Below are 12403 nucleotides of genomic sequence, written 5' to 3'. Positions count from 1 at the left end.
ATATGGCAGTTGAAAAGGGTAAGACATAAGGGGTAGATATCTTTACTACCCAATGAGGCCAACACTTCCCAGGTCTATTTTGGACAACTTAACCAGCCTTCATAGAGAAAAGCAATTTTAGTGTTCCAAACCAGGGGTGGGGTAGAGGGGTGATTCGGGGATTTGTAACTTGGTTTCTTGCTTACAAAAAAGTAACATGTATTAGCAGGACAGAGCAATCTTAAAATTGTTGAGATGTTAATATTTTTACTTCCTTTATGTAAATTGCATTTAAGAGTACTTGAGGACCTGGTTTACGTAATAAGCTTTTTCTTGTGCTGGAAACAGTGATCTGCGATTATTTTTGTCTGATTCCAGTTGATTAGTAGTCACAAGCAGCATTTTCTTTGTCTCTAGGGTCCTTGTAGCCCAGAACAGCCAATCTGACATCCAAAATGAGTCACAGTCTGCAGGGCTGCAATTACATTGCTGCAGTTCATCTTTTGCAATTAAATTATTTTGTTTTTAAATTGTTTTACTTATGAATAATCAAGACAAATGAAGATTGTGAACTATAATAAAAAAGCAGTAGGTTCTTACACAGTACAGTATTTTAAATCTCAATAGATTGAGTAATTCATGAGAAAGATGGGAAGAAAGAAGAGACCCTGAGAGAATGATGAGTAAATAACAGAACAGAAAGCTAAATATAGTCAGAATACCAGTGAAAAAGTAAAACCAGAGAGCTAAGTCATATATTTTCACTGCTCCTGAGTTTGCAATGCATTGTAGAATAACTGCTGCTAAGATGTTTTTCTCCTAATGCAAGGACTTTCCTTTTGTTTGATCAGAGTGAAGGCAGGGAATATAGACGCATTAACTTAAAATTGCGTAAAAGATTAGTTTATCTAAGCTGCCTGAAGATTTGAACTTCTCATGTTCCCTTTTCTCCTGCTATAGGCTGTGGCAATTCTGACAGCTACATACCCTGTGGGACATATGCCATATGGCTGGTTGACAGAAATTAGAGCAGTCTACCCTGCATTTGACAAGGTGAGTGCTTGCATATATGACTGCAGTAAATACTTTGCAATGTGATTCCACCACTGTGGATATTTTGGACTTGATTTTGCTCTGCTTTACACTGCTATAAATGAGGAATAACTTCAGTGAAGAAAGTGTGAGAGGAAAGGACTTTGATATCCTGTAATGTTTGTGGCCTTTCCTATTGTTAAATAATAAAAGAAGTGTAGATTAGGCCATGTTGAATTCATGGATGGACCTAGCTTTTTGTTCTTTACTTTTATTTTTGGTATTTATAATATAAAATTGTATCTCTTTCTAGGTTTCTTACAGACTGATCCTAAATTGTTAATTGACACTAATTGTGTCTTTCTCTAATTTCAAGCATTCTTTTACTTATAATTTTAACCTGAACTCTTAACTTCCTGAGGTTAGGTCTTTAATCTTTACTTACTGTCCTGAAACTAAGATTAAGTACTTAATACAGCTATTTCTCTAATGAAGAATAGTTTCACAAAATAGCCCATAGCAAAAATGCCCATACTTCAGCTTCAAAAACAGCCTGCTGCCTTGATGCTACAATCAGACCAAGTTAAGTCATTGTGCTGCTATTAATGTGTCACAAAGATCATTTAATAGGTTAAGATTGGCACACATCCCATACATTATTACCATGTTACTAAACTAACTGATTTGACTAACTAAGGATATTCACTGGGGTTCATCAAATGACAAGGATATTGGAGTTGCTCTTGGAATTGACTTGAAGAGAGAAACAAAAACAGTGCAGCTGTGCAGCTCCACCTTTTTCTCCAGCTTAACAGTAATAATTGCCTAATTACTTTAATCAACACTTGGTTTACACAGTGGACAAGAGCCATGGTGCTAAACCTCTGGCCTATGGGCCAGATCTGGCCTATGAAGCCATGTCATCTGCTACCCATGGGTCCAGAAATTTGGCAGTGGCAGCAGCACTAATGCTCCCCTGATGCCAAATTTCTGGACCTGTGGGAAACCCTATGGGCTGGACGACATGGCCCTGCATCCTAGATCACGTCATCACATGGGGTCACTCCATGGCTGGATTTGACATGCAGGGTGGGACCAGTGCATGACCAGATGCAGCATGTAGGCTTGCGCCAGCACAGGCTTGGTTCAGTATGTGGCTGGATCCAGCTGGTGAAATCAGGCCATGCATGGGGACAAGCTGGTGAACCAGATCGAACCTGCAGACCAACCCCCTGAACCAACCCTGTCCAGGATCCAACTTGCTAATTGTTCTCATGCCACTTATCAGGCCCACAGAGGCAGAAGTTTGAGCACCACTAGACAAGAACATTCTCTGATTTGCACAATCAGAATCCCTCCATCTACTAACTGGTCATATTATAGCCTTGAATTTGTTTGTTGGCAAAATATAAACAAGACCCATTTGGTTTGATACTTATATAGGACATTTAATAAAAAAATGGAAAGGAAATCTGTTGTAACTTGTAAATAAACATATATGACTTCCTTGCCTTCTGAAATAGAACTGGGTTTTCCTAGAAGTCATTCTCCTGAAAAAAGATTGGACTATGAAAACTGGATGTCATCCCCTAGTTACAGTTGTATAGTTTCAATAAACTGGAGACCAGAGTATGTTAAAAGAAGAAATGAAGAACCTGATTGCCTATTTATAGAGCCCAGAATTTTTTCAGTAAAATGTCATTTGTAAGTAACAATAATGAATAGAGAGTCTCTACTTCCAGGGCCAAAGTCTACTCCTAGCAAAGTTGGACCAGCAGTTCTTAGGCAGCATGTTATATTAACCACAATAGAATTGGGCCTTGTCCAAAATGAACTTGTCTTCTCACAAAAACACCTTTACTCTCATGCTAGTTTATCTCCTAGCCTTGGAAGCAGCAGTTCAGGGTAAAGCAAGCATGATCTGCCACTGCCTGCACGTGGTATCGAGAGGAACAAAATGATGGGAGAAAGGAGTTGAGCTGAGATGAGAATCAGACAGCTATGATCTAATAGCAGGGTAAAACCAAAGTGGAGGTTTTAGGCATACATTTGAAGACAAGTTGGCATGAAATATACTGAATATAGAGACACATCTATAAGGAGTTTCTCAGCTTTCTGACTGAATGTGTGTGGCAGCAGTATAACAAATATCAGCAGAAATGCACAGTATTTTTCTTGGGTCTGTTGTGAAGACTTTGATCCCTGTTCACACATCACTCACCCTAATCACAGCTGTTAGAAATGATGGTTTCTTTAGTTTAAGCTTCCTCAAACAAATCCAAGCAGAACATCTACTTATTTACAATCCTCCTTCCACTTTAATTTTCAGACTTTACAATAGGATGCAAGTGGCTTGTGTGCAGCAACCAATCTTTTTACCAGAATTACAGTGCTTGAAAGAATCTAATTAGTAGGGCTGTGTGAAGCTTCAGTTGCTGATTTGATTTGGCAGAGATTTGGCTCGATTCAGTGGCCAAATATCCGAATTGAATCAGGAAACCCTTTAAATTTCTCCAAATCAAATCGGAAGTGTCCGAATCGATTCAGAAAGATTCAACGATTTGGACATAGACACAGCTTTAAATGTTTTTTCTACATACCTCAAGGTACCAGGCGGCTCGTGAATGCTGAGATGCTGTGGCATCCCGCAGGAGCGTGGGGGGGTCCCCAGCATGCTCAGCAGCAGGCACGTAAGTGGACCAGAAGAACTTCCGGTCCACTTCCGGGTCTACCAGGGAGTGTGCGGGGGACCACCGCTCGGTGACTGATGCCTCCTGGGTTTGGGGGGCACCCGGGGTCCTCCTGCGGCCGATCGCTGAGCTGGGGGGGAAGGACCATGCACTCAGTGGCAGACCTAGAAGTGGACCAGACATATTTCCGGACCACTTCCAGGTTCGTCACCGAGCACGCAGGGAGCATTGGAGTGGAAGCTAAGAGAAGTTGTTGGTACTCCAACATATGAGATGCACCATGAATTGCAGCATTTGCTGAGTGGGGGGCACAATACATTTGGTTAATGAAGTGACTTTGTCAGGTAATTCACTTATTCTGTTCTGGCAAGGAAAAGGGTGCTACTGGACCTCCTCCTCTAACTCTTCTTCTGTGTGGTGGTCTGCTATAAGAACTCAGCAGAGTCAGGGTTGGGAGGAATGAAGAGGTAGGGAGTAAGAAATTGCAGCAGGGCTTGATTATATGAAGAAAAGGATAGAATGTTAGTAGCAGTAAGGCAGAAGCAAAAGCCCCTTGCCTTCCCCACCTGGTCCTTATGCCCTATTTTTATTTCATGCCTGCTTGATGCACCTTGTAAATGAAAAGGCTCTGTTCTGTAACATACTGAACTTTAACTGAAAAATGCACACTAACAGACTCCCACGCACATTACAGCCTTTTATATTATATCAGAAAACTCTGACAATGGGTTATTTCTCTATAATTAGATTTACAAAATGTAAACTGATGTTGACAAATCTTGTAGAGAGATACAAGCTCCACCAGTTATCAGAGCATAGGGTACACAGCCATTTGAGATTCTTATTGGCTTTCGTACAAAGAAGGCAAGTGGTTCCATATATCTTAGTTCAAATAGATATTTAGGTATCACATACTAATTTGGGTGCCATAAGTTTTTACATTTCAAAATGGAGGTCATGGTCTATCTGTGCAAAGGCTAATGGAATTGCATACTTCTCAACTGTTCCACATCCTTCTCCTCCATTGCCCCTTACCCCAGACAGGTTTGAGTTTCTGCTTTCCTAGCAACTGTAGCCAGCAGTCACAATCATGGGACTGCTACTTCAATATTTCTCTGTTGGAACTTTATCAAGGTTAAGTAAATATTGTACAACACCTCATAGCAGCATTGTTATCACTTTTGGCACTTACCCACATTTCTCAAATGGCCTACTGTGAACTCCAATAAGAATTCTGCAGCCACTGGGCTAGGGGTGCAGTCCTACAAATTTGCTATGCCTTGTATGAAAGCTCATTTAAATTGGCTGTAATTCTTTGCCAAGTCATAATTTGTAACCTTCCATTTTTGAGGTGTTTGTTAGGGTTTTTTTAAATATATTGCACACACTATTACTATGTGAGTGAAGACTCCACAATCGGGTGGAATATTTAATTATTCTCATTGTCTGCTGTTCTTCAGACTGAATTAGCAAAGCCATGTGTTCAAAGAGCCATGTGTTCAAAGAGATTGAATCAGTCATGAATAAGGATTGGTTGCATTGTACCACTTTGTGATGACTGAGTATGACCGTGCTCATTTTTCCTATCTGTGACAGGGTCCTCTAAGCTTTAAACCTGGGTCACCAATTCACATAGGCATCATTTACAAAAAACTACTGGCACTCTTAAATATTGAAATATGTTACTCCTTGGCAAACTAAGGAGATTAGTGAGTTTTGAGTGGCTATTTAGACAATGATTGTCAGTTTATGTGGAAAATATTCTGCAGCTTGTGCAAGTGTTCTATTTGGAAGATAGATTTAAAAAACAAAAACAAAAACAAAAAAAAACCCACCCAGGCTTGCGCATGGACAAATCCTACTTATGACCCTGGTGCTTTGGTTCAACAGCAGTCTGGAGCCAAGTTAATGCTTGTTATCTTTCTCTCTCAACCTAGAATAACCCCAGCAATAAAATGGTGAACACCAGCAGCACAGTAACAGCAACGCATATCAAGAAGTTTACATTTGTCTGCATGGCACTGTCCTTAACGGTAAGAAGCCACGCATCACCTCTGTAGGTTTTATTTAAAACAAAAAATTATGCTCACATACGATGCTAGAAATGCTGGATTCAGATCACCAGGATTTTTATTTTCCTATGAAGACATATCAGGGTGAAATTACACAGTATACTTAAGCCATACTACATCTGTAGAATGTTAAGGAATGTTAAAATTATAACATGCTGTAACTATTTACACATTAAGGGTTAATACCATTTCTTACCTGTATAGTAGCTCTGACTTGCCATTACAGGAATGGTGAGCAGGGGTGTAGCTAGGCACAACACTATCTGGGCTCTATCCCTACTCTGCCTGGGAGTAGGTGAGAGCAGTTCTTCCTGGGATGCTGGAGAACTGCAAATTGCTCATTTTATCTGCATGGAGCAGACTGAAGTTACTCCAACACAAGCTAGGTAGCACAGTCTAGAGTTAACCTCACCTGAAGTGGCATAACTTTGAGGCCCTCAAAGAAAGTTTAGCATTAGTTAATAAGGTTTAATGTGCAGACACTCGCAATTTAAGTTCCCTAAGTGTAGTATATAAATTCACCTAAGTTTTGTTTTCTGGAGGAGCATGTAGGGAGATGAAATTGGGGCCAAGGTGTTCCCCTTCTTGGGTTGAGGAAATCAGAGGAGAGTAATTTAAATCAAGTGCTTACCAGACCTCCTATATTGCCAGGGTCAACATGTTTTTTTTCTTGATGCTCTAAGCAGCCTGATAGCACTTACACTTCATATTTTAGATGTTTCTCCAGAGATGGAGAGATAGCAAAGAGACCTGCCTTTCTTCAGAATGAGACTTCTGAGATAGCAACTCATCGGGAACATTTGGGGTTGGGTTTGTTCACAGCAGGATGATAGTTAATCCAGGATATACATAATTAGCTTGAATGACAGCTTGTTTACTGGGTGAAGCTATTGTGAAATAAGCTAAGATGTGGATTTAAATTAGCAATAGTTATTCCACACTGTCTCCCCAGGTGGCCATTCTTTTATTCCACCCTGAAAATACCTTTTTTTGGGTCAGTTTAATTCATGCCCAGAGTGGACTAGTAAACACACTGGGCAAGGAATAAGAATGCTATTCTTGTAGATACATCTCAAGACAGAGACCAAATTTTGCAATCCCTCTTAGTCTTGTCTGTAAGATATAACTTAAAATCTGAGTTACCCTAGGGAAAATGAGTTACTTTCTCTTTACTGTACAAAAAAGGTACAAAGGGAGGTGAATGCAAATTGGGAGGAACAAATACAGAATACTTTAGGGTGTCATTTACATAAGATATTCTGCTTACACCATTTTGTCTTCCTAAAAAAGTACACACAAAGGTATGTTGGTAAATTTTTCACAACACTAGAAAAGAAAGCAAAACTCACCTTCTACTGTGTACTGTACACTGGTCCTCAATATGTAGTGCAGCTCACTTATTTCTGTTCATGCCTTTGAAAATGCAAAGCAATACAAAGCTGTTAAAATCTAACAAAAGGGAACCTGTCTGTACAATCCTGTCCACTGTGCATTGCAGCCCACACAACTCTGAGGCATGGAAAAATAAGGAGCATGGTGGGAAAATTACATTTAAAAAAAACCATCCAATTGTTTGTGTCTTATTATTTACAAGACAGCAAAAAAGATCACACTGTTCCGTTAGGGCAGGGGTGGGCAATTATTTCGGGTGGAGGGCCACTTACCAAGTTTTGGCAAGCTGTTAAGGGCCGCATGGGTAGCCCCACCCTTTGATGGGTGCCCCACACCCTGGTCACCATCTTGTGACTGGAAGTCCCTGCTCCTAGCCTCTGACCTTTGCAACCAGAAGTCCCTCCCCTTGCCCCCGGAAGTGCTCCTTTCATCAAGGGGTTTTGCAATCTCAGAACCAGAAAAATACCAAATTATATTCTTAAAAGCGAACATGTACAGCATGCATTAATTTGATTTCAAAAAATATTTTTACCCTGATTTACATGCGTTTGTGTAGTGTACATAGAGGTGATTGCACAATAGCTTAAAATGAAGCCTTACTTGTTTATGTTGCGGGAGTGGGTATAGGTTTGTGGGGGGCTGTGGGTATGTGGGGTGAGGAAGCATGTGAATATGTGTGTAGATATATGGGGTGTGTGTGGGTATTGGGTTTGTGGGGGGTGGTGTGGAGGGAGGGTGGCTGGGGTTTGTGTATGGCAGTGAGGGTGTGGGTGCATGTGTATGGTGGGGTGTGTGTGTGGGACTCACCTTATGAACACACACATACACACACTGCCCCTGTGCCTGCACACACACATACCCATTCTGCCCCCAACCCTGCGCCTTCACACACACACATGCTCTGCCACTGAGCCTGCCTACACACACACACACACACACACACACACACACACAAACTGCCCCTCTGCCTGCCTGCCTGCACACACACACACACCACCAGCCCCCACCCATACTGGTGCAGTCTTGTGATGTCGGGAGCCACGTGGTGCTGGAGCAGGGCGGGGGCAGGAAAGCTGGGGGTGGGGTGGGGCTGGGCTGCTCAAGCCTGCTGAGCTCTCCCTCTAGGTCCTACTGCCCCTGGCTCCTGTCAGCTTTGACAGGGTGCCAGGAGCAAATAAATATGAATTTATTCCATTTTTAGGGGCACCGTGGGCTGAATAGAATAGCCTGGCAGGCCAGATCCAGCCTCTGGGCTATATGTTGCCCACCCCTGCCTTAGGAGCACATTAAAAAAATGGAGCAAATTAGACCCAAATAACAAAGCAGTGAGGAGGATGTATCAGTGGCTCTGTCTTTAAGTGTCTCAAATTTAGCTCTATTGGATCTGAGGAACTACTGCTCACAACCTGAATACTGGGAGCAAAGGGTAAGAACGCTCATTTCACTACTTCATTCCTATCCATTTCCATTCAGGTTCTATTTTAAGCTTGCCATTGCTTGTTGGCTTATCCTGTAACAGGCAGTTTTGAAAGCACTAGACAGCTTTAAAGCTTTATATTATCACAAGACACTAGAGCAGGAGGGAGTTGAGTGTCCAGGAGGCATGGTCGTTCTTTAAGGAGACGATCCTTCAACCTCAAAGGGAAGTAATCCCTACATGAGTCAAAGGGGGCAAGAGGGCACAAAGGCCCCCATGGCTCACCAAAAGCATCCGGGAACGTCTCCAAACAAAAAAGGAGGTGTACACCTGTTGGAAGGGAGGGGCCATCACAAGAGAGGGCTATACCTCGGTAGCTCGGGAATGTAGGGGGGCGGTCAGGAAGGCCAAAGCGGAAATGGGGCTGGGACTAGCGACCCAGATCAAGGACAAGAAGTCCTTTTTCAAATACATAGGGGGGCAAAAGAAGATGCCAGGTAATGTGGGGCCTCTGCAGGACACACTAGGAAATCTGGTCATCTCACTTGATGATAAAGCTGACATATTCAACAATTTCTTTGCCTCCGTATTTCTGAGGAGGGATCCGGATATCTCCCCCACTGGCGCCCCCGAGGGCCCTGTGGGTGGCACACCCAGGCCTAGGGTTAATGAGGACCTTGTCAGGGAACTTCTGGAGGGACTAGATGTATTTAAATCTGCAGGTCCTGATGATCTCCACCCCAGAGTGTTGAAGGAACTAGCAGGGGTCATTGCGGGACCTCGGGCGCAGGTCTACGAGCACTCATGGTGCTCGGGCGATGTGCCGGAGGACTGGAAAAGGGCCAATGTGGTCCCCATCTTCAAAAAAGGGAGGAAGGAGGACTCAGAAAACTATAGGCCTGTGAGTCTTACCTTGGTCCTGGGGAAGCTTTTCGAAAGAATTATCCTGGCACATGTCTAGGAAGGGCCAGCAGGGGAGGTTATGCTCGGGGCAACCAGCATGGGTTCATTAGGGGCAGGTCTTGTCAAACCAACCTGGTGGCCTTCTATGACCAGGTCACCAAGTCCTTGGATGCAGGTGTTGCAGTGGATATAGTCTTTCTGGACTTCAGGAAGGCCTTCAACACGGTCTCTCACCCCATTCTCAGTAAGAAACTAGGAGACAGTGGTGTTGATGCCTACACAGTCAGATGGGTCAGTAACTGGCTGGATGACCAGAGGGTGGTGGACGGGTCTTATTCGACCTGGAGGGATGTGGGCAGTGGGGTTCCCCAGGGCTCGGTCCTCAGGCCCGCACTATTCAACATCATCAGTGACTTGGGCGAGGGGGTAGAAAGCACCCTGTTCAAGTTCGCAGATGACACTAAGATGTGGGGTGAAGTGGGTATGCTAGTAGGAGGGAACAGACTGCAAGCGGATCTAGACAGGTTACAGGGGTGGACCGATGAGAACAGGATGGGGTTCAACACTGACAAGTGCAGGGTAATGCAGCTGGGGAGGAGGAACCAGCAGCACACCTACAGGCTGGGGAACTCCCTTCTCGCCAGTGTCGAGACAGAAAAGGATCTTGAAGTCATCGTTGATGCCAAAATGAACATGGGCCAACAAAGTGGGGACGCGGTCAGGAAGGCCAACCATACGTTGTCGTGCATCCACAGATGCATCTCAGGCAGGTCCAAGGAGGTGATCCTCCCCCTCTATGCGGCACTGGTCAGGCCGCAGCTGGAGTACTGCGTCCAGTTGTGGGCGCCGCACTTCAGGAGGGATGTGGCCAATATGGAGAGGGTCCAAAGGAGGGCCACCCGCATGATCAGGGATCAGCAGGGCATGCCCTACGAGGAGAGGCTGAGGGACCTGAACCTGTTCAGCCTCCAAAAGAGAAGGCTGAGAGGGGATCTAGTGGCAGTCTACAAACTAGTCAAGGGGGACCAGCAGGCATTGGGAGAGTCCCTGTTCCCCTGAGCACTCCTGGGAGTTACAAGAAACAATGGACACAAGCTAGCAGAGGGTAGTTTCAGGCTAGACATTAGGAGGAGCTATTTCACTGTCAGGGCGGCTAGGACCTGGAACCAACTTCCAAAAGAAGTGGTGCTGGCTCCTACCCTGGGGTTCTTTAAAAAAAGGCTGGACGAACATCTGGCCAGGGTCGTTTGACCCCAGTACTCTTTCCTGCCACGGCAGGGGGGTCAGACTAGATGATCTCCTCAGGTCCCTTCTGACCCTATGAAACTATGAAACTAAGACTTTTTTGCATCACACCTGACTGGTAGGTGCCAGGTAACCTTTGCATCCCCAGATATCCTGGGGCTCTGACATCAGAATTTCATGACTTAAAGCCTGCTGGCCAAAATTCACATAAAGAACTGCATAGCTGGAGTTAGCAGAATAGCAAAGAGGTTGGAATTTTCTTTTCCAGCTTAGCTGGGAGTGACAGGAATAAAATAGGAATCAAAACTGTTGCAGCCAGCTGCATATCTGTCTAGCTGCATACCCCCTCCTTTCTTTTCTGCTGGCACAGGTTTTGTAGCTGTGCATGAATGTAGCAAAATGCTGAATCACGGAAGATATGTAGATAGCTTGTTGGGTGTCAGCACTTGTTGCTCTGGATGACTCCAGTTTATTATTGCTCTCTCTAGAATCCGAATGGACTGAGAATCACATGAGAAGAGGGCTGAGTGTTGGGTTTTCATAGGATTTTTTAACATACTGCTCTATGGAAACAGTTCCTGCTGAGTAATGGAACTATCACCCTCAGAAAGTAAGTGATCAGAGCAGGAGCCTGTCTAGCAATTGGGCTGCAAGGCCTGAGCTAGTTATAGACAAAGTTGTACTTGATCAATTTGATTCTCCTAGGGTGTGGACACAGGCCACACACTCCTTCATCTAGGATTGTGTAGTAGAAGCAGGTTTGCTGCATTTGAATCTTTCTCAGCTCATTCATACATAGCACGTAGAGCAGGGGTGGGCAGTTATTTTGGCTGGAGGACCACTTAAGTTTTGGTGAGCTGTCAAGGGCCACACACATAAAATCTTTTAGAAGATAATTTTAACAAATTATAGATAAAAACAAATCATATCCCGTGGACCTCTAAAAATTTTGAAAATTAATATTTCTCTGTAGGACCCAGGGGAAGCCTGGTGGGCTCCCACAACAGCAGGGCCCATCCGGCCCCACCCCCCAGCCAGAAGCCCCACAGGGGGCTTCTGGCCTGGGAGCACGTGGCTGCCCTGGTGGCGCCGGAACCTCAAGTAAGGGGTAAGGGTGGGGGAGGACCCCAGGCAGGGAAGGAGCCTAGGGAAATGTGGCCCGGGGAAAAGCTGAGCTGGGGTGGCGGGGGGGGGGGGGGGGGTCCGCTGCCGCCCCCCCGCTTGCCGCACTGGGCAGTGTTGGCCGCCGCTGCCTCTGTGCTGCCCAGCGCATGAGCTCCAGGCAGGCAGCAGCAGCCAACACTGCCCAGCATGGCAAGCGGGGGGGCCACAGCTGCTGCCACTGCGCCCAGCTCTGACAGGCGAACCCAGAGCCAGCGTGAGGTCCAGGCTGGCAGCAGGGCCAGGTTACAAGCTGGTGCTGAGCGCGGGGAAAAGTGGCCCCTCGCTCGCCCCGTGGCCAGCGCCCCGCGCTGCAGCTGTTTGCAGCCTGTGTGGGGCTGCCTGTGCCTGCTCCAGACAGCCTTGCGTGGGACGTGAGTGCCTGCAGCAGGGAGCACCAGCCACGGGGCAGGTGAGGGGCCACTTTTCCCCGTGCTCAGCACCAGCTTCTTCCTTGCTGGCGAGCTGGGGGTCGGGGCTGTGCACTGCACCCCACCTGTACTGCAGGACTG

General features: G+C 45.3%; 1 protein-coding gene across 2 annotated transcripts in view; it reads left to right on the top strand.

Annotated features, from left to right (window-relative positions):
• Window positions 1–12403, top strand: part of ANKH (ANKH inorganic pyrophosphate transport regulator) — a 175386-nt gene that overhangs the window by 127881 nt on the left and 35102 nt on the right. For both annotated transcript variants that reach the window (XM_006266310.4, XM_019483916.2), the window contains 2 exons: window positions 940–1032; window positions 5639–5734. In XM_006266310.4, the coding sequence (XP_006266372.1) occupies window positions 940–1032; window positions 5639–5734 (189 nt within the window). The remainder of the gene's footprint in view (window positions 1–939; window positions 1033–5638; window positions 5735–12403) is intronic.

Source organism: Alligator mississippiensis, chromosome 5 (genome assembly GCF_030867095.1).
Source record: "Alligator mississippiensis isolate rAllMis1 chromosome 5, rAllMis1, whole genome shotgun sequence".
In the NCBI taxonomy this organism is placed as follows: Eukaryota; Metazoa; Chordata; order Crocodylia; family Alligatoridae; genus Alligator; species Alligator mississippiensis.
Note: the sequence above shows the minus strand (reverse complement) of the source record. Positions and strands in the feature narration are given on the sequence as shown.